The sequence below is a fragment of the Epinephelus fuscoguttatus genome, linkage group LG7 (assembly GCF_011397635.1).
Source record: "Epinephelus fuscoguttatus linkage group LG7, E.fuscoguttatus.final_Chr_v1".
Taxonomy (NCBI): Eukaryota; Metazoa; Chordata; class Actinopteri; order Perciformes; family Serranidae; genus Epinephelus; species Epinephelus fuscoguttatus.
This window is the reverse complement of record NC_064758.1, coordinates 40646913-40669316: the sequence shown is the minus strand read 5'-3', so window position 1 is coordinate 40669316 and position 22404 is coordinate 40646913. Positions and strand designations below refer to the sequence as shown.

Sequence of the window (22404 nt, the reverse complement as noted above, 5' to 3'; positions counted from 1 at the left end):
TAACGTTGAATAACAGTAAAAAAAAAAAAAGCGGACTACAAACAATAAATACATATATTTGTAGAAAATAAATACAAATAAATAATAAATAAAACAAACGTAATAAACAAATAAATTAATTTGTAATAACAGGTACATACGCTGCCTGCCGTCTTTGTTATGTTAATGCAGTTGCAGAAATTAACATTATTTTTTAAATAATTTACAAACAATGTGATCTCATTTGTACGAGCAGCGCTGGAATGTGTTCGGCGCGGCGCGTGCAGGACGGGGAGGAATGCCTTGGCCACGCCCCTCCTCCTCCCGGGCGTCCAATCAGGGCGCGGGGACGGTTTCAAGGCGCCCGCGGAGTCCCAACCGTAGAAAAACAAAGCCCCGGATAACAACAAAACTCATATTTTACATCTTACCGATCACGGAAATCCGTTTTATCGCGCCGAAGCCGACGGTAGAGGTCGACTCTCGGTGTTTTCCGTCGCTGTTTGAGGCCTTTCGGGCGATGTTGTTTATCTGTAGTAAGGGGGGGCTTGAAACCGCCCTCCCTTGCCCCATTTCCTCGGTTGTTTTCCTTCTCTCGCCTGGATTCTCCATGTTGTTGGTGCAAGAGTGAAGACTTCGCAGCGACGGGTAGAGGGGGGCTGCTCGGCGACATTACCCGTAATAGTAGTGGTAAACCCGAGACGACGGAGCTGACAGAGGCTCAAATAGCCTCCAAAAAAACATATCCAAGTGCCTTGCCCCCTCCCCAGGCGGCGGACCTCCGAGAGAAGAAGAAGAAGAAGAAGAAGAAGCGGCGGGGGAATAAAGAAACCCAGGAACAAGATAAATCCTACTCTCATCGGGGATTGTTACTGAGGCGGATGTGACAAGTTACCTCGGCGAATAATTGAGTCGACTTGCCAATAAAACCCAATGAGGGATGCCCATCAGTGCTCGGGGACAGGATTTGAGGATTTTGAGGGCTCCGTGATTGTCAGATGGAAAGTTCTGTTATCACCCAAGTGCAGAAAGAAGACGTTCAAGTGTCACCGAAAACAGGTGAGATGGGCCCGTATTAAATGTGTGTGTATATGTGCTTTTAAAGCAGTGGTATACCCGCTTCATGTGGTGTGGTTTTATTTGAGTATTTTCTGAATAATGATTGGTGTATTGAGAAAGCCTGTAGTGCCCCCATTTGACAGTTGAGCGCTGCGGACGCGCGGTCAAAGAGGCGCATTGCCCCTTTCTGTTTCACATTCACTCAAAAATATCTTCATATTTACATCTAATCACAAACACAATGTGACATAGACATAATGTGCTTAATGCTGTTGCACCCAGAGGCTGTTTTTCCTCACCTGCAGACCACAAAGAGCAACAACTCCTAGAATAAAAATAAAACAACACCCACCAGGAGTGAGATTACCATGTCGCTTTGCCACAGCTAAAATGCTCCTACACTATTGAATAGAAGGTCAAGTATAAGTTCACAGTCTCCATTACGCACTGGGTTTGCCATCCAGGGCTTAGCCATTGTTGATCCTGTTTTTATCTCTTTTTTTGTGCTGCTTCTTAACATGTGGTGTTGTGATTATGGCTGAGTTCTCATCAGTGCTGGTGGTGCTGCTGGTGATCATGGCAAGCTCTCCCAAAAAAAAAAAAAAAAAACAAAAACTCAAGCTGCCGTGTATTTATGTCGATCAGGTTCCAGCTTGTTTGGCACCATCCCATATCCTACTACTACCAGGTACAGCGCGAGGAGCTCGTCTGTCACCACAGGCAGCACAACAGTACAGTGTAAACCAAGCTGTTTGGTTCATTTATAAACTATGATGTGGTGTTTTGTTCATATTTTAGACAGAGGGAGGTGGTGATGGTGATGGAGGTGGTGGTCACAGATCAGTGCGCGGCAGTAGCATTAGAAAGACTGCTGCACTGTTCCCACGTTTGCTTGGATTTTACCAGACAGACAAACAGCACAGTTTCTGTATTAAATCGTAAAACATATCACAGGCTGATGGGTGTAAAAGGGGCTCTGGAGTGGCTGCTGATTAACAGGGGGACTGTATAGAAATACCAGGTGCCGCGGTGTTGACAGCGGAATGCACAAACACACCCCTCTGCACACGCCCATTGTAGCGCCGTTTCAAAGATTTCGTTGTTTGCACGCTTTCCTCAGGCTTGAAAGAGGCTTTGCTCATTGATTCTGGCTCACTACATGGCTGCTGATATCGTGCACATTGCATGATTGCAGGTAACGTTTAAATGTGCGGGTTTGGAAAATTATTTTTTTGCTGTGCATGTTTTGTAAGATTGAGTGGGGGTAAAGTAATATATCGCATCCTGTCACCAGTAGATCACTGTAGGATTAATCTGCTGTTCTCTGTCCATCCTTTTACATGCAGAGGGGATATAATAAATGTGTTATGTCATACATGGCCAATACTGCCTTCCTGTGGGAAATCAATAGGCTGGCTTACACTGATTGGCTGTCAGGATTCACATTAATCATGTGGATTATATTGAAGGGATATTATGATATTTTCAGGAAAAGAGAAGGGTGCAGGACTAATGAAAGAGTGGACATCTGAGGAATTACCAAATCAAGCTCCTTTGTCTCTTAAACATGGTGTTGTGTAACATGGTCATTGGTGTGTCTGCATTATGTCTTCAGAGCAGTGAGGGTCAGCATGGAAACTGGATTATAAGTACAAAAAAAATCTCTTTCTTTTTCTCTCCACTTTTGCTGTTATCAACAGTTCCTCTTTCCAGTAAAGGCTGAGGGTGTTTACTATGATGCCTCTTATTGATGGGTATAAATTCAGTTTGCAAGTCCTCACATGAAACACACTAGAGGGGACTTGCAGGAATGCTTTTCTCCCTTTCTTTCACCACAAGTCTTGTATGGGGCTGGGACAGTCAGGGTTACGGTGGCTGATCAAAGACCTCCACAGAGCACTGAGGTGTGACTGCTTGTCCGACTCACTGCCTGCCTGTCTGTCCGTCTGTTCTGGCTAGCTTCAGGCAGCTCCGTAAGGTCTTGGAGTTTAAAATGGTTGGAATGTTTTCTGTCTGTGTTTTCTGTTGAAGGTAGTGCTGAAAAGTGTGGGTTTTCCCGCCCTCTGTGATTATATAACATGTACCAGCCATTTCCAGCAGCAGCAACAGCAGCAGAGGCAGGCGCATTAAAAACAGATTTCATGTGCGGGCTGTGCCATCCCTGTAGACAGATGGATGGTGCCTTTAGGAAAGGGGGAAGCTCATTTTACACTTTACAAGTAGCTCATGACAAATTATGCTGAATTGAAGTGATTGATTTTTATCAAATTTCCATCTAGTTTCATGTAACAAGATTTGTTTGGTGTGTGTGGGAGGAAAAAACATTAGATTACGTGTATCTGACGTGTGATTCAAGGCACCACTTAGCATTTCCATGTTGACTACCTGCAGTTTTACTTGGTTTGCTCATGAAAGTGTGTCTTTCTCTGTGCTAAACAGGCCAGGTGAGCCGGTCTGCCCTGAAACAGCCTCGGAGTTGTAACATCTTCAAAGCACTCTTCTGTTGCCTCCAAGCTCAGGATGGCCCCAAACCACCACCACCAACACCACCACCTTCCCAGCAGCCCTTGCTGGAGTCACAGGAAAATGGGACGGTTGTCAAGGTAACACTATTCTTATTCCAGCAATGTTTCACACCACTGAAAACAATTTGAAGACCTCAGTTCAGCTCTGCCTTTATTTTTGTTTATTTAACATTTCACTTCCTTGTCGCACCCACACACACACACACACACTCTGCTCACCATAAAAGAGGAGGTGTTTGAATAGTTTGGCCATCTGTAGGAATAAACTAAACATGCTGTTGTAAAAATGAGCTTATTATTGTCTTCAAGCACTATTTTCTTTACAACTGCGCACTAAACCCACTATTGCACCTGCTCTGAACATCTTGAAAGCTAACCACAACTGTCTGCGGATATGGAATCACTTTGATGTTCGTACTTGATCCTCCAAGGGAGATAAGAACGACAGAGCGACTATCAATCCTTTAGGCAGACGGCGAGCAGAGAATGGTGTATTGTGTGCTTGGTAATTGCTGAGGTGGAGAAAAAAAATAAAGCCTTGAGCGCCTGCTGCACACGGCTGGCCACGCTGGTGAACGCTGTCAGCCTGATTAGAGCTTCAGTACCATGTAAGGGGCATTTTAATGAGATGCCATGTTTGTTCACATTGAGGAGTGTCCTCCAGCATCAGGAGCAAACAGGAAGAAGCATCTGTAGGGCCTGGTTATTGTATGGCACTGAAATCAAACCAAATTAAATGTTGGCGCCGATGGGGTTATGTTGCATCATGTTGTTTAGTTGGGGAAATAATGTTGTTGTTGTTGCCCATGTTTAGTATTTATTCTCAGAGTTTTTGCCTTTCTTACGGATAACGTATTTACGTTATGTAATATATTAATAATTAATTTCAGATTGACTGTGCTCCCAGGGAGCCCAAAGTGAAACCGAAATAACAAAGGGGGGAAACTGAATATCTAAAAATGAGATCATGTCAAGCTAATGTGTTCTCCCTGCAGATAATACCTGCAGAGATGCTTTTGGGAGATATAACCAAAGACATAAATATGCTAATCTTAAATATATGCAACATAGAAGCTGTTACAGGACATAATGAAGCCCACTCCTTCATCCTTCCACACTTACATGAAGCTCCAAAACTGAGTCTTATCTAATTTCCCAGAGGTAAAATTAAACAGCAGCGGTCAGATTTTCATATAAATCACTGCACTATCAGGACTAATCATGCTTCTTAGGTATAAACATAACACAAGAGAAATTATACAGGTGTGTGTGGGATGGTGCCATTAAAAAATCCTTTGTGTGTCTCCTTAGCAGTCTGAACCGAGCCTCCTGCCTGAGGTGGAGGCCCAGGACCAAGGGAAGATATGTGTGGTCATAGACCTGGATGAGACCCTGGTGCATAGCTCATTCAAGGTACCAAAGCAAAGAAATCCTTCACTGTAACACCACATAAGCTTATTTTTCTTCACGTTGATGCCTCATTTTAACAAACATCAAGTAAATGTTACACATAATGGCATCTTGTGACAGCGGTGCATCGGTCTGGTTGTTTATTAATTTCTATCAGAATTTCTTCTCTAAAACCATCACATGTGCTCGAGGAACATCAAGTGAATTATGTTCTGTTTGTGTAGGCTCTTCGCTGTGATTTATGGCAGCGGTGTGGAGTCTGGTTCTAAGTGTTCACTTGTTATGTAATGCCATGTGAATGTACACAGCGCGGCTCATGTGAATGAGCATGCCAACCATCTCCTTCTGTGTTCTCCCTCCAGCCTATTAGTAATGCGGACTTCATCGTGCCTGTGGAGATAGAGGGGACCACACACCAGGTAAACTACTGTGTGTGAGTGTGTTTGCTGTGGAGGGGAGGGGGCTGTGTTTGTGTATGTATGTTGATGTGTTTGCAGCGGTTGCTGAGCTAAAAAAAGGGATGGGTCTTGTAACTGATCAGCCAGGTTTTTGCTCTGATGGGTGCACGGAGCCCTCTACTGGCCAGATGTTGAACAGGGAGTCGCAAGTGGATGCATCAGCAGGAAAATGAGTCATTTCAGCCCAGTTCATTTAAAATTTCATTAATAAGTGATGCAGTACATTTAACTGCTGCTGTGAAGATGCTGAAAAAATGCTCAACTAGCACACTGTATTGGACCATTAGCCCAACTTCATTTGCCCAACTTCTCACTATTGGACATGTGGAAATGTAATTAACTCAGAAATGTGATCCCTGGGACCCCATGTGCTGGTAAGCAACCCTCTGTGGGCCTCTGCCTGGTTCAAGTAATCCAGGATAGGCTGGTTAACACTGGCACGGCCTATTCTTGATTACTTGTTTCAGGAACTGGCCATTAGCAGCCAACGGATGGAAACAATAAGTCGATAGTTCAAATGTAAAGACATTTAAATGAGAGTAAAACTGGTGGGGCTGTTAACTGACAGTCTGTTTGTTTCACAGGTGTATGTGCTGAAGAGGCCGTATGTGGATGAGTTCCTGCAGAGAATGGGAGAGTTGTTTGAATGTGTGCTGTTTACAGCCAGTCTTGCTAAGGTACTTTTCACATCAGATACTAAAGCAGATCCTAAAATAGATATCTTATTCAGCAAGTTTTTTTTGTGTGTGTGTGTGTGTGTGTTTGATGTTTGCTGTCCTGTCTGATCTATCAGAGGTTGTTCTGCTTTCTCCTGCCTCTTTAGTTCTGCTTTTACTGTGATAGCAGCTGCGTAACATGCTCTGAGTAGACACCGTGCTCATGTTTGAAGCTATGGTTTGTTTCTGTGCTCATCTGGAGCTGCTTGCATCAACTCTTTGTAAGCTCAAACTTAGCCTTGTGATAATGTAAGTGTAGATGTTTAAATACAATAAAATGGGATGCATCACATACACAAGATAGTTCTAAATATTTAGACATAGAAATAGTGAGTTATTTTAAATTTTGATTAATCTGCTATTTATTTTCTCGATTAAAATGTCAGAAAATAGTGAAAAATATCTGTGTAATTTTCCAGAGCCCAAGGCGACATCTTCTGATGGTTATTTCATCAGACCAACAGTCTTAGAATTATGTATGACAAAGAGAAGCATCAAAATTTCACATTTAAGATGCATGAAACCAGCAGATGTTTAGCTTTTTTGCTGTAAAAAATGACTAAAGCGATTATTCGATGATCAGAATGTTCGACTATTTGACTAATCATTGCAGATTTAGGTAGCTTGCTAACATGTGATCGTTTGGTTTGAAGATAAAGAGGTATTATTGTATGGTCGACATAGCTGACCAAGTGACTAAACAGTGCAGCTGAAGTTAGCATAATCGTATATCTTCCACTAATTCTATACGTAATGAATATTGCTAACTCTAAAAAACACATATAATTCTCATGCATGCATTCGTTAAACAAAGTTAAGTCCCATAAAACTGTTCTGTTTGGCAGTTCTATTACAGTTTGTGCTGCCACAGTGACTTTCTTAAGTTTTATTGGTGCAACCCGGTTTAGGAATCACGAGTTTGACTACTTGATAGTTACTAAGAACTCAGGGATGACAACATGAATCTATTAGTGGAATTATAAATAGCTGGTGCAACCCAATCCAGACAAGTAGATATTTTTGGATGTGTGATGCTGTTTCATAGCTATTTGCTGTTCTATTAAATATCCACCATTGGTAGAAAGTGCTTCATTAGTCCAACCTGCTCTCCCCTCACCCACTCCCCACCTCCCCCTGGCCTCCACCAGTATGCAGACCCAGTGACGGACCTGCTGGATCAGTGTGGTGTATTCCGGACCCGGTTATTCCGGGAATCTTGCGTATTCCACCAGGGCTGCTATGTCAAGGATTTGAGCCGCCTGGGCAGAGATCTCCACAAAACCCTCATCCTGGATAACTCTCCTGCCTCCTACATCTTCCACCCTAATAATGCTGTGAGTTTTGAGCTGATCTTTTCAGCTATCGTGTGCCTCCTTGTGATAAAAAATACTGACATCCATCATTCAAAAGATGTGGCACCTGCTCTTATACCTGTGTCTCATTAAGCTCATGGAGGCCTGGAAAAATTAAATTAGCTGTGTGTGACAATCAGAGCATATTTATTATTCACAGTCTGAACCAGGATTGTATGCACACAGTTTCAACATAGAGGTGGCTGAGCTGGCTGCTACCAGGTAATGGTGCTAACAGTGCCAATGATGCTAAACAACAGTAACAGTGCTGACAAAGCTAAAGGTGTCAACAAAAATGTTGGGCATTTCCCTTCTGCGACAACACCATTCTGCCACTGTGGGTCAACACGACATTATGAGCGCATAGTGGTGAATAGCTAGCCTGTTGGATACACACATGGGACTCACATGCATGCACGGCTGGACCAGCTACCACAACAAAGAACACAGGAGCTCAGATTATGACCTACAGAGAGGGAGCGTGACTTCATTCTCCGCTCAGGACGCCATTACCTTTACATAACAGATAGTGGTTTGCTGCTCTATTAATGCTCTGACTGTCACATACAGCTCCTTTAGGGAACAAAGGTTAGTTTTAAAAAATGGCAGGGGCACTGTAGGATAAAAATTATGCAAAGGATAACTTGCTTGTACTAAAGCCTAGATCTTATTTCACAAACTTTTTTGACAAGATTTTTTCCAGACCTCAAGCTTGATGAGAAGGTGTGTGGTCCATGTGAGATGAGCTCATAAAAATAATAAATTAAATTAGCTGATTTAGTTCTCAGTGTTCTGAGAGATTACTTTATTGACTTATCATTTTGTTCGTAATATGGTACAAAATAGTGAAAAGTAATTATTATAATGCCATCAAATGTTTTGTTTTGTCCTACCAATGATCCAAAAACCCAATGACATAACATTTACTCTCATATATGACAAAGAAAAGCAGCAAATATTTCACGTGTCAGTAGCTGATGGCATTTTTGCTTGAAAAATGACTAACACAATTTATTGATTATGACAATAGATGCTGGTTGTTTCAGTTCTAATTTTATTTACAGAAACATACAGATTAAAATGGTTCACCTGATTAAAATTATGTGCTGCTTTGGATTCTTACTGTATTTACACTTCTGGCAAGTGCAGTTTATATGTGAATATTTGATGTTAAAGCCAGCAGTTTGTGAGTGACAGTTTGTTTCCATCAGGTTCCTGTGGTGTCATGGTTTGATGACGTGGACGACGCTGAGCTGCTCAACCTTCTGCCTGTGTTTGAGGAACTTAGTCAAGCTGATAATGTTTATACCCATTTGGACCAGCTTCGTGGACATTAAGCTCTCTATGGACCTGCTCAGCTTGAAACTTCTTCAACTACAATAGAACCGAATAGATTCTAGAGTTTCCTGACGTTGTTGTCCTTGCCTCTGCACAAAATCCTCTGTTTAAAAAGTTGCATTAGCGTGGGGGGGGTGAGGAAATTCCAAGTCAGGAAAACACAATGTGTTTGCTGAAACTATAGATCGCAATCTGAGGCCTTTCCTCTTAACCTCAGTGCTGACATTATTGACAACCACTATTTGAAGGAGCGGGAAACAACAACCAAAGCAATCCCATCACAATCACTCCAGTTAGAATATTAAAGTGGTTCATTTGCCAAAGCAGAAGCCTGCCTGCCCTGACTTGACTTTTGGACCTTGTTTTTTTTTTTGTTTTGTTTTTTGTTTTAAATTCATGTGCCTTTTAAGGAACAACAAAAACTAACATCAGCTCTTTTTTGAAATTTTCCACCAGATTTTATACATTAATTGATTTCTTCTTATAGGTTGTTTTATAAGGAAATCTATTTTTAAACAGTGAACATGGTTCCTCTATGCAACCCAGTTCTGTAATGACATGGACAGTACCTCCTGAGTAGCCAGTCAATAATTGCATTCAGCAGATATAAACATTACTGTAGCCTTATTTACCTGTAAATGAGCAGCGGAACAAAAGTGCATTTTACTTATTTGTACTATAACATGATTTTTAAAAAAAACATGCAGATATACATCATTAGTGTTCAGATTGATATTTGATATAAGTTAAGTAAACAGGGTGAAATCTTGTCTTTGATGGTCCGTTGAAAGCAGACACACTGGAATACGTTGGCACATAGGATGACCGTAAATGCCACAGTTTTCAGTCAATGTTTAATAATAATTCATTTGTTACTATGTGTTTTCTTTTATAAATATATGACAAACAACTTGCACTTGTTTTATATTGACAGTGCTGAAAGTAAAAACTGTGCCTTTGAAATTCGGACAGAGAATGGTGTTCTGCCTGAAAAGAGATTTGTAGGCCTACACACTCTGATGTGTCATGCTGAGCGTGAGAAAACACTGTCAAGAGCAAGTGTAATGCCATGTGGCTGTGGTACTTGCAGTGCAACACTTGAAAATATCAAATTTGATTTTTTTAGCATGTGTGAGTGTTTTTTCTATATTTATTGGCCAAAAATCTGTATTGTCCAGTACTTCTTACTGCATAACATTTTGTATTGTAATCCACTTGCCTACTTTGAGGCTGGCCTTGTGTTAAACTGTTTTATCTGTGCCTAAATAACACACACTTTCCTGTCAAAGTTCATAGATAATTCAACAACTTGATCAGTTAAATGAAATACACAAACAAATGTAAATCCAAGATTCAGTCATGCAAGAAAACATTTTCTTTTTCCATTTTTAATTCAGTACAAGAGATATTTTGTGGGGTTATGTTTCCTGGGTAATATGGTTTTTCTATGATGTTTAATGTCTGATGCAATTATTGCCTGCATGTTAACTAGTAAAATATGACAATGAAATTGTACCAGTTGTGATGACCAAAAGTATTTGTATTGACAGTCACAATTTGTCTTTGTTTATTAGAATAAATCACTCATTTTGTCTACCTGATCTGACCAAAACTCAAAGTGACAAGGTGCTACCAGTTTTTATTTTAAAATAAAAATTGGTTATGTTACTTCGTCTTTGTGTGTGTTTTTCTGTGACACTAAAGGACCCATTTCTTCATTAGTCTGAAAGTATAGAATAACTTTTCCTGCTGTCCTTTTATACAACAATTAAGTATATATATATAAATATATATAAATAATTTTTGGTTTTCAAGATGTACAATCAAGATTTACTTGCATCTCTGGGTTACTACTTTTTGGTAAAAAGTTTTTTTTTTATTTAGGAGCTTTTTTTTTTATCTATTGCTGTAATATATGCTCACATGAGCATAATCACATTTTTGCCACTTAAAACATATTTGACATAATTTTACATTTTTACCACGTACAGTAATGTAATTAAACAATTTTCATTTACTCAAGTACTGTACTTTAAAACAACTCTGAAGTACTTAGGTTGAGGACTTATATTTAATGTAACTTCATAATTCCTCAAAGAGAATTATCATACCTTTTTTACTCCACTGATTTTATCGGACAGTTTTTAGATTGCAATTTCTGTTGCATTGTTATAGGGTCAACTATCCAACAGTTTTAAAATAGTAGTATTACTTTTTCTATCATAATTGAATATTGCTTATATAATATTTACTTGTACTTTTAATGTATTTGGTTACTAAAACTTTTGTGCTAAATTAAAATTTTGAATAGAGTATATTTACATTGTGGTATTGCTAATTGTTTTCAAGAGAGTTATATGAATACAGAAACTTAAATTAAACTTAAATTAAATTAAACTTATTACCAACGTTATAAATCTAAACATAGTAATCGAGATAGGTTTATGTGAAAGTGTTCTTTTATAATGAAAATATTTAAAATATGTTGCATGCAGTTGTGCCATAAGTGGTAATCAGTGGTGGGAGAAGTTTTCAAATCCTTTTTATGTAAAAATACTAATACCACACTGCAAAATACTACATTACAAATATAAGTCCTGTATCCAAATTTTACAAAATTAAAAGCATGTCAGTATGAAAGGCAGAATGTATCTAAAGTCTGACAGTAACAGTACTCATTTTGCAGTAAAATGTTTCCTTTCAGTGTTTTACCATTATATATGATGCTTTCGGTTTAATATTACAACTTAAGATGTTTAAGGTTGTGCTCACTTGTGGGTAATTTAATCTACAGCAATGCATTATATTCTATAAAATCATTATATGTTTGTAGCATGGCTGTCCTGTGAGAATCATGTAGCTCTAAAAAGTCAACTTTTCTTGGTGTCAGAAAAACAGCCCTGTTTTCAACTTTGTGATGATGCATTTTAGAGCTGGTCCACAAGGGTTTGAAATAGTTTCTTTTGTCTATGAAGAAGAAGAATCTTGTCAACACATAAAGGAGCATTTCATCTTTCAGTTTATCACAAACATTTAAACTCAAAATCAATGAATTTGGACATTTCCACTGAACAGCAAGGCTATGAAAAATTATAGTCTGCGCAGTAACTACAATTTTCAAACAAATGTAGTGGAGTAAAAAGTAAAATATTTGCCTCTTAAGTGTAGTTAATACGGTAGATCCAGGCTGTAAATGTACATAAGAACTGACATATTCAAGTAAAGTACAAGTACATTGAATTTGTACTCAAGTAGCCTACAGACAGAAGTCCACCTGAGTAGTTGTAGCCTACTTAGTATACACGCTCCCTCTGGTCAAAATGATTCATATCAAGCTTCACACTCATTTACACTCCTGCCTATTTACATTTGCTTTGCATGTAGTTTGATTAGAAATAAGATATAGTGGAGGCAGCCCTTTGTTTCATGGTTATACCAAAACTTTAAACGTTCAATTAAGAGGGTAGCCTACTTCTTCCACCACTGAATGTGTATTAAAAGATACTAATTCATCATACATTTGATTTTTCTTAACCAACATTATGAGTTTAAATATAAATTTAAGTTGTGTAATATTATAATTTTACAGTCTATGGTAAAATGTCCCCCTTTCATTAAAGTATTCAAAACACGTTGCATGCAGTTGCACCACAAGTCCTAGTGATTCATCAAGATCCCAACTGATTACACTCCTACGAACACAGCTCCGGCATTTAGTTTGATTAGAAACATGTTATAAAAGATGAAGCTGGTCTTTGTTTCATAGCGTTTAATAAACGGAAGGTTGAAACTTTAACTGTCCAGCTTGGGAAAGACAGGAGAAAATTGCTGGTGGCAGTTTGGAATGGTGCAGCTAAATTTATGAGTCGGCCATTTTAGGTGTACCGGGCACATTACTCTGTGACACACCCGGCCGGAAGTAGCCTTTAATATATATTTCAGTGTTTCTTGATTAAAGTCTATCTGTAAAGAATAACAACGATGTTGGTTCAATGTTCAGGAATTATAAAACAGATACTTTGTTTATTCATGTTTATTAGCGACGTGGAAAAACATCGTACTTTACCTAAAGTGAATGAGGACTACAATTTTCGGGGCGTTTCCATGGTGACATAATGTGTGCTGACTGACACGTACTGTTTGTGTTGTAAAAAAAAAAAAGTATAGCAGGAAGAAGAAAGGCTGCCAAACAGTTAGCTCGTAGCAGAGGAGAGGTAAGAGCTATCAGATGTTAGCATATTGTACTCATGCCCTCGGTGTTTCGCTTTAATGGCAGCTGTAACATTACTATTGTTTTCTTCTGAGGGATGACCGAAGCGTCGAATTGTGTTGACGGTTTAGCTAAACGTTAGCTTAGTTTAGCCAAGCTGCTCGGTAACGTTATTTAACGCTTAGCTAGCTAGCAACGTTAGCTGATAATATGATAGTCTCATGCGTCAAACAGTTTGGGGCTGTTGCTCGACTGCTCTGCCATGTTTCATACATTCTTTTCATAAATTAAACGCGTTGCTTTTGCTTTTTGTTGCTAGCTAACAAAATACTGTTATTAACACGAATTGGCACCTTGTTAGCTTGCTAAACACTTCAACGGCTGTCAGTTAACGTTAGCGTTAACCTGTTGTGCATTTTAATGTAGCAAACCGTCATCTAATTTAACTACGCACTTCTAATCTGCGACAAGCTTGTGTATCATCAGTGTTGGAAGCCGTGTCCAGATTATACTTCTAAATAAAAGTAGCGATACATATTACTAAAATATACCCAAGTGTACTTTCTTCATTCAGGATTGGACTATTTAAGTTGAGTAAAAGTACAGAAATAAAAGCAATTAGATAAAAAGTAATCATCATGTTGAATGGTCCCTGTCAGTGTTATATTTTTAGAGTACTGGATCATTGCTATTTTTGGGTAGTTTAATCTACCATATTTAGTAAGTAATCATGAACTTTGTTTGCAAAATCTTACTATTATAAGCAGCTATATTTGTTAAATAAATGCAGTGGAGTCAAAAGGACAGTAGTTCCCTTTGAAATGTATACCAGAAATATAAAGTTGTAAATAATGTAAATGCTTATGTTAAGAACCTCAAAGTTGTATTTGAGTACAAGTATTTGCCCCCAATTGCTTTCCACAGCTGATTATTAACAACTGTCTGTGCCTGTGTTACCTTTAAATACAACAGTTAATGGTTCTAAAACTCTTGGTGGGGCTGAAGTGTAATCATGTGCGTTTCTGTTCAGAGGAGACCTCGTCCGTTCAAGAATCTATTCAGATCTTGATCCTTGGTTACATCATGAACGTGTTTGACCGCAACATCAACTTTGACTCCCTCTTCAAGTTCTCCCAAATGTACGTAAGCATGCAGTAGATTTGAATCTCAGTCATGTGTTTATCTACAAATGCTCAAGTGTCCAACGCCCTGCCTTGTTTATTGTAAATGGCTTTTTTTTTGCTGTTGTTGTCCTTGTCGTAGATCTCATTCCACCCAGGTGCACTTGAAGAATGTGTACTCCAGCCTGGCAGTTTGTATGTTTGTGGCTGCTGCTGGCTCCTACGTCCATGTCGTCACACGCCTCTTTCAGGTAATTCTGACAAGATGCAACCTGCTCACCTGTTCAGGTCAGGATATTAATGCAAATTGTGCCCTTGAGGAGAGTACAGACAAGAATAATTCATCGTACCATATCTAACTGAATTTGTGCTACAGGTTTTAGTTGCTTGGTGCTTGAAGCAATTTACTGTGCAGATACATATGTCACAGTTTTCAGAATAGCAAAATGATGCTATATTTAATTTTCAAGTCTCATGTTTGTTCTGCAAAGATGGTAAACTGCTTGTATCCTAATGCATCTCTTTTAATGATTCATTTAGTTAGTAGATGTTTTAAAAAAAAGCCCACAACAAGTAAATAAATGGCATTTGCTGAGAAATATCGTGGCTCTTCTTCCCCAAAGATTCATGTTTAATTTTAGGAAGGTGTATTTTTTTTTTAAATATTTTTTTAGCAGGGGTGTTTTTTTTATTTTAGGTAAGATCCACCTCCACTATAAGACTCTGTTAGAAACCCTGAAGTCTATGTCTTTTGTGAAGTTAACAGTGAGCATTGCCACCACTCAGCCACTGAGCACATTCTTTGTTGTTTAATCAACTCTATCCATGTTTCATGTGACAACAGTGTATGTGCCCGCAGAAGAAAGTATGACTGAGCTAAACAGACTGCATGTGTAGGATATTCTGCAGCCTCATACTTGAGACCATCTTTGCTACCAACATTTCCTTGTTGTTATTTTGGGATTTACAATTTTGGAAGATACTGAATGAATATGAATAATAGACTGATGGTGACATTCATTTTTTTCAACAACATGGATACATGTAGCCAAAAAGAGTTATCATATTGGGAAAAGAAAAGTTTAGAAGTGACATAAAAGCAACAAACCAAACATAACACCAGAGCTGCTCTAATTTGGTCCGTTGTCTGATACACTGGTGCCAGCTATAGGAACATGCATTCTCTTGTCTATCAGGAGCACTGCAGGCACATTTAAGGTGATACCAAGAACTACAAGTCAGGGTAGAGACCTTTAATTTGAATCAGAATCACCATAAGATGTGAAGATAAGACAGAACTTTATTTGTCTGATGGGCCTTTTTCTGGCTTATCTTAGCATCTAACAGTGATTTTGTTGGTTCAACTATATTCACCCTCCAGTCATGAAGAATTTTACACTGCACTTTTTTTCAAAGAAGAGGAGAAACCTTGGATGTGCCCTTTCATAGTCACAATTTTCCTGCCCCATCTTAACCTAGTGCCCTTGTTCTCAGGGTGGGTTGCTGTCTGTGCTCGGCTCCCTGGGGATGATGTTTTGGCTCGCCATGACGCCACACAACTCGGAGACAGAGAAGAAGAGACTGGCTATCCTGGCAGGGTTTGCCTTCCTCACAGGTAAGGCGATCATTTTGTGGGCATGTCACAGGCAAAATTGTCATTTTTCATGTGAACAGAGCAGTCCTTGTTCATTTGCAGTCATGTAAGTCTACATGTGGTCTAAAAGCAGTGTTTGCCTTCCTCTCTTTCTCTCCAGGTGTTGGCCTTGGTCCCACACTGGACTTTGTCATCGCTGTCAATCCGAGGTATGTGAAAGGTTACTTAGTGTTTAACCCCTTCACACAAGCAGCTGACAGTTAGCTGACTAAAAGTTAAACATTATAAAACTGAGAAGAACATTATGAGATGGTACCCACATGGTTGTTGGTCTGCACATTTTATTGAAAGTGTATATTTACTGAAAACTTGTAGGACACTGCCAACAATCCTGATGGACTACACCTCTGATTTTATGTTCATACGTTCACCATTCCCCTGGATCCCTCTATATTTGCACCACATTTGTCCTCACTATATTTAATATTTTCTATTTGCGCATTATCTACTTTGTATATATGTTTTTGTTTTTCATATTTTGCATTTTTATATATGTTGTGTTTTTATAAAAAGCACATTACTGAAGAGGGCAACAAAGCCTGGAAATATGTTGAATATATGACAAAAAAAGCTTGAATCTTGAACCTCTGTTTGTTTCTCCTCAGCATCATCGTGACGGCTTTCATGGGAACCTCTGTGATTTTCATTTGCTTCACTCTCAGTGCCCTCTATGCCAAACGCAGGAGCTACCTGTTCCTTGGAGGTAAAGGCAGTTAATTAATGTTGTGACCCATTACACTGTAAACTTCTCTTCTCAACCATTTACAATAATACTTTAAATTACAGCAATTTTCTGGCCATTATGCAGAGTTTCTCTCGGCGTAGTTAACCCATACATGTCATTTCCCTTCACTCGTTATTCTTCTAAGGTACACTGATGTCTGGCCTTTCCCTCCTGTTCTTGATGTCTGTGATGAACATGTTCTTTGGATCTGTGATGCTGTTTAAGGTAGCTGAACCGAGTGGCACCAATCCTCACCACACATTTGATCAGCTCTGTGTCACAATGTTTCTGTGTAATACATGGTTTTCATTGTTTCCTGCAGGCACACATGTACCTCGGACTGCTCATCATGTGCGGCTTCGTGCTGTTTGACACTCAGCTCATCATTGAGAAAGCAGAGAACGGAGACAAGGACTACATCTGGTGAGGACTTGTGTTCCCTTATCTGTTGGCTCACACCTTCTCATAACCAAATAACATGCAAATACATCACCCTATAATGAGGTGTATGACTTTGCATTTGTTTCAAAAATAAGAAGAGTATGCACCAAGTTGCTACATGAGCTGAGCCCTTAGATGATGAGCGGATATCTTTTTACAACAGGATGGGCTTTATTTTATAGATATTGAATAATGTATGGTGATGTTTTGTAGTTTTTGCTTTTGTTTTGACACAAGTTTACTTTGTTTTTTGAAGGCACTGTGTGGACTTGTTCCTTGATTTCATCACCATCTTCAGGAAACTGATGGTCATCCTCGCCATGAACGATAAGGTACAGAGTGTTCTGCCTAATTCTTCTCTTCCAAAAGTTAAAAGATAAGTCTGTATTGTGTGTTTTTCTTAGTGTCAACAAATCCTGTGAAAAGACCAAAAGCAACAATGAAGTGATCCTTCTAACAAGTATTGTTTTATTGCTCTGTGCCATAGAGCTCTATTGTTGTTCAGAAAGTATTAAAAGCACATCAGTGAGACACACTGTTGCTCTGGGTGACACTTTCCTTCATTATGGAGAACATGGATATTGTAGTTTATATTGAGTTGATCCGACATACACCGTCCTCGTGCTGGAGACACTCAGGAATACACCAAATCTACAACTAAAATATTTCTAGTACTTCAATTAACTTACAGATCTAAGTAGTTCTTCCATCACTGGTTACACTATTTAGTATATGGACTACCAACCTATAGGTCCAAACATAGCAATAATCTACGTATAGACTGCACTGTTTTGTCAGGACTCATCACCAGGCCATGACAGATATGAGTAACACACCATTTCAATGATAAACAAAATACATTTATTCAACAGATGTGACTCAGTTAAATGTGAAAGTGAACAAGGTGTGGAGTCTGAGTATCAGTGGAATCAGTGTGGATGTGAGTCAGTGTTGTGAAATGCACAAAAAGAACCAGAAGACACTGCTGTCCTCACACCTATAGACTCACTTAACTGTAGCTGATGTAGAGGCAAAGATGCTCCTTTTCTTTGTCTTTTTCTCTATTTTTTTCTGTTTCTCTCTTTCATGTGTTGACGTGTGTGCAGTATGTCCGTGTTGATTGCGCAGTATGCTAGTTACATGTGGTGGGTTCTAGCGTTTACTAAAAGGAAATGGAATGAATCTATTTCTATGATCTGCTGTTACCGGGTCATCAGCTGGACATCTTTCTTTTGCATCTTTATACATCTGTAAATAATAAGTTAGATTACAACCTGTTCTTCCCTTGGCAGTAAAAATGATTAATACTGGTAAAAAGTTAAATACAAAACCTATGCATTATGAATTGACATCATCTAGAGTCTAAATGAAACTCTAAACACTCTAAATGAAACTCCATATTTGTGACAGGTTTTTAAAGATGTACATTTTAGTAGGAAGCATCAGACTTTGGGCTGAGAGCCTCAGACAGTAAATCAGAAAGTATTGAGAGACGGTCTATAATCCATTGTTGGTTTTGCTGTTTTCATGGGATTTGTTGATAATAACAAAATATAGGATATTTCCAGCCTCAACCTCTAATGCTGCTACAAGAAAGACAGGAAATAAATTACACTGTTACATAAGTTGATGCTCTTTTTATTGCATTTTACTTTTTTTAACAGTACTGAGATTAAATGCTGTTTTGAAACTGTTTGCTTACGGAGATCACAAAACAACATATTTTCTCATCCAGCTCTCGAAGAATCAAACCATGCAGATATTTTTGGTTTTATGTGCTGAGGTTTTGAGATATCTGAAACTTGGGACACCACCGCAGCACAGTGGTGGTGAGGGAATTTATTTAGTTTGTGGTGCACAAAATAATTAGAAATCAAATGACACTTATATAACTCAATGGCAACATATGTTTCTATAAACCCTGCTCTGGTTTCTAATCAACAGATGCCTGTTAACTTTTTTGATTGGAAATACCTTTTTTTTTTATCAGAGAAATAGTTCATATTGAAAGAAGTTTATTTCAGTTGATTTTTAACTTCTTTGTGCAGCAAAAACAGAAATTTAATTCACCATGATTATATTTCATGATGTGAGCACATTTACTTGAGGTATTTGCACTGTATTTAACTATATCCATTTTATGCTACTTTATTTTTCTACTCCTCTACACTATAGAGGGAAATATCACACTTTTGACTCCACTACATTTATTTGACAGATTTAGTTACCACTAACTTTTTTAGATTTTCATTACAAAGACATATAATAATATTCTAAAATACAGTGCATTGGTAAAAATGTTTTTGATCTTTCATAGACTTAACAATTAGTTGAAAGTTTAATTGGAAGATTAATTAATAGTGAATCTTTAGTTGTTCCTAAAAATATTACATTTAGGGTATTATTAGTAAAGTAAAAGTATTTTTTTCTCCTGCAGAAAATCATCCCTGTGAGTGTTACTTATTACTGATGCATTATTGTATATGTAGCAAGTAAATGTAGTTGGTAAAGATGGAGCTAATTTTACCTTTGTTAGACATTGTTGTGTACTTTAATCCAGTGTTTCTCAAATGGGGGCATGTGTACCCCTAGGGGTACTTTGGAGTACTGCAGGGCGTACACGAGATTTTTAAAAAATGTTAATTTAAAAAATATGTCATGCATAATTCCTAAAATAATTATACTCCTAAATTGTAAGTTACAACTTATAAATAAGATGCTGTTGAGACAAAGGTGGTGAAACATTGGTTTGCCATGAATTAAGTGATTTTAGTGATTTTAAACATATCAAAAGCAGCATTTCAGTGTTTTTCAGTTACAAGTTTGCTGTTAAGTAAATCAGACACTAACACTGCAGTGTGTTGCAGTGGTCCGTGGGTATTTCAAAGGGGTACCTTATTGAAAAAAGTTGGAGAGACACTTGTTTAATCAATGGAACATATTTTATATTTATTAAAGACAGTTTTGAGGTGTTAAGCTTGATTATCTCCATTTTATGATCCACTACAGCGCCACTATACCTCAGAGGGAAATACTGGACTTTTCACTCCACTGCATTTATTAGACTGCTTTAGTCACCAGTTACCTTTTAGATTGATTTAACCTCTAACACAAAAATGAGTGTGTAGCTGAGGCCTCCTGTCATGTTTCAGATGTCTGAGTTTTTATCAGTTTAACTAAAACTACATGTCTCCTCTAAACATGTCAGATGTTTTCATTTAAGTGATTGTTTTTAGTCCTAAGAGGTAAATGTATCCAAAATTCCACAAAAAAGCAAGAAAAGTAAAGTACTATAAATATATATGCTTATACATCTCTGAAGGAGAACTTTTTTCTTGTTTCCTCTCCCTCAATCCTCTCATGACCCTCAGATGTATCATGTAACCCTCTGAATGGGGCCTGACTGTATATAAAGCAAATAAAATAGCTCCACATACAACAGTGAAATGCTGCTTATACACTGATGCATCAGCACTACTGTTTTAATAATAATATATAATAATGATTTATCAGTCAGAACATGTACTTTAACCTTTGATACTTTAAGGTCATTTTGTTAACAATACCTTAGTACTTTTACTTGAGTTAGATTTTGAATACAGTGCTCTTACTTAAAATGGGATATTTTTATAGTATGAAGTTTGTCCTTTTACTGAAGTAAAGACTTGATTGTATTTGAGTGATGACACAGCTTTTCAAATTATCAGCACATTCTGTGAAACCACATTTATCTGCATGGCTCGATACAGACTTTAGTAAAGTGAGAAAATGTTTGTTTTTATTTTATCATAACCTTAATATCTAAGAGTGATGTTGTCACATGTTATAACTGATTATTTTGCCTCTTTCAGGACAAGAAGAAGGAGAAGAAGTAAAGAAACTTTGGAATAACAATCTGTCAGAAGAGGCACAATTTGCAACGCAGTTGGTGCTTTTCACGTTCTGTCTTCATTTATTGAATTAACTCCTATGTGGTCTTATATTATTGAAATTTCTTTGATTTATTTTTTTCAAACTTACAACAAGGGTTGAATGTAAGTTTATGGTAAACTAATGCTAGTCCCCGTCATGGCTGTGAATGAAGAATTAGACTAATGCTGCAGTGAACATGCTTGGCCTGTAGAGGGGAGCGTTGCCCTATGAAGGCTCCCAGAAGCTGAGCAGCACTTAATGAAGATTCTTGTTATCTAGTGCCATAAATTAATGACATGATAGGCTCCTTTTTAGTGGGTCATGTGAGCTTCTGAGGCTGAGCATTGTTTTATTTTAAGTTCTGTAATTTCAGTTGTTGATTTGCTTATTTATAGTTTTCCTCTGTTCTGTTTAGTGGAGTGTCACAAGATGTGGTGTCCCATGATTTTGACAACAGATTTTACCCTTTGAGAAATTGCCCTGTAATTGTTTTTGTTCCCACAAATTTTGTTTTGTGATCAACATTTTGAGTAAGAATGGTGAAGCCTGCACTGACACAAACCCTGAAAGCCTGTCAGAGTCATGATGAGCTACTCATTCAGACGGACTTTTTGGATTTTGGACATTGGCAGGTGGAGGAGGGAGAGCTGGTGCCATCTGTCCATATTTTCATCTTGGATAGCAGGCGAGTCGTTCAGACCTCCCCCACTGTAAATTTCTCTAAATATCTGTTGTCTAGAAATTAGTTTGCCAAATGTGATGTTAACCTTTACGATTTTTTGAAAGTGTATACTGTGAAGAATTTATTTTATGGATGTAAAATTGAAACTAATAATTTGATACATTTGCTCAAATAAATGTGTTGAACGTATTGAAACAAAATCATCTTTGTCTGTTTTCACTCACATGCTCTCTGTGTATTTAACTGATGTGGAGGAAATATTCTAATCATTCCAGTAATAGTAATACTCAATTACAAGTACTAGTTATGCATTTAAAATATTCAGACCTTCAAACTGAGGAATCAATTAGTCGATTGTCTAAAAAATAATCTGCAAATGTTTTGATTATTGGGTTGTTGCTTGTTTATCAGTCATTTTTTAAACAAAAAAAACCCCAAACAAATATTTGCTGGTTTTAGCTTCTCAAATATAGATGATGTAGAATAGCTGCCACTCCACCTGGCTCAGTCTTGACAAGGTGCTGAAAACATTAATAAGTCCAGATTGGTAGAAAAAGATTTCCACACACTTCCATCTATGCAGTGTTTCACTTAATTGTTGAGCTTTCTGGCTGAATGCAACACACCTGTGTGACAGCCAGTGATTATACTCAGATTGGTTACTGTCCATTGCTGCCTCATGTTCACTCTGATGAAGGTCGAATTTATTTCAACTTTGCTGCCTGCGAAATATTTTGAGTCTGTAAGTGACCCAGATACAGTAATTCCTTTAGCATGCTCCTGCAGCAGTTTTACAATAAGGACGGCTCAGACAAGATATGTT

At 38.1% G+C, this 22404-nt stretch overlaps 2 protein-coding genes across 3 annotated transcripts; both read left to right on the top strand.

The window, feature by feature from the left end:
- Positions 1 to 341: 341 nt before the first annotated feature.
- Positions 342 to 9227, top strand: ctdsp2 (CTD (carboxy-terminal domain, RNA polymerase II, polypeptide A) small phosphatase 2). Of its 2 annotated transcripts, none has more exons than XM_049580208.1 (7): positions 342 to 1038; positions 3478 to 3641; positions 4878 to 4976; positions 5336 to 5392; positions 6016 to 6108; positions 7296 to 7481; positions 8711 to 9227. In XM_049580208.1, exons 1-7 carry the CDS (start codon positions 978 to 980, stop codon positions 8834 to 8836), a joined length of 786 nt encoding a protein of 261 aa, XP_049436165.1. In that variant the 5' UTR covers positions 342 to 977; the 3' UTR covers positions 8837 to 9227. The 2 variants fall into 2 exon arrangements, with proteins under 2 accessions (XP_049436165.1, XP_049436164.1); XM_049580207.1 differs by having other exon boundaries at positions 347 to 1038; positions 4875 to 4976.
- A 3678-nt stretch (positions 9228 to 12905) lies between these two features.
- tegt (testis enhanced gene transcript (BAX inhibitor 1)) lies at positions 12906 to 21781 on the top strand. Its single transcript, XM_049580216.1, has 10 exons — positions 12906 to 13051; positions 14078 to 14186; positions 14311 to 14419; positions 15663 to 15783; positions 15923 to 15971; positions 16428 to 16525; positions 16692 to 16771; positions 16869 to 16969; positions 17244 to 17319; positions 20839 to 21781. The coding sequence occupies exons 2-10, from the start codon at positions 14131 to 14133 to the stop codon at positions 20860 to 20862; spliced, it is 714 nt and encodes a 237-aa protein (XP_049436173.1). The 5' UTR covers positions 12906 to 13051; positions 14078 to 14130; the 3' UTR covers positions 20863 to 21781.
- Positions 21782 to 22404: the final 623 nt, after the last annotated feature.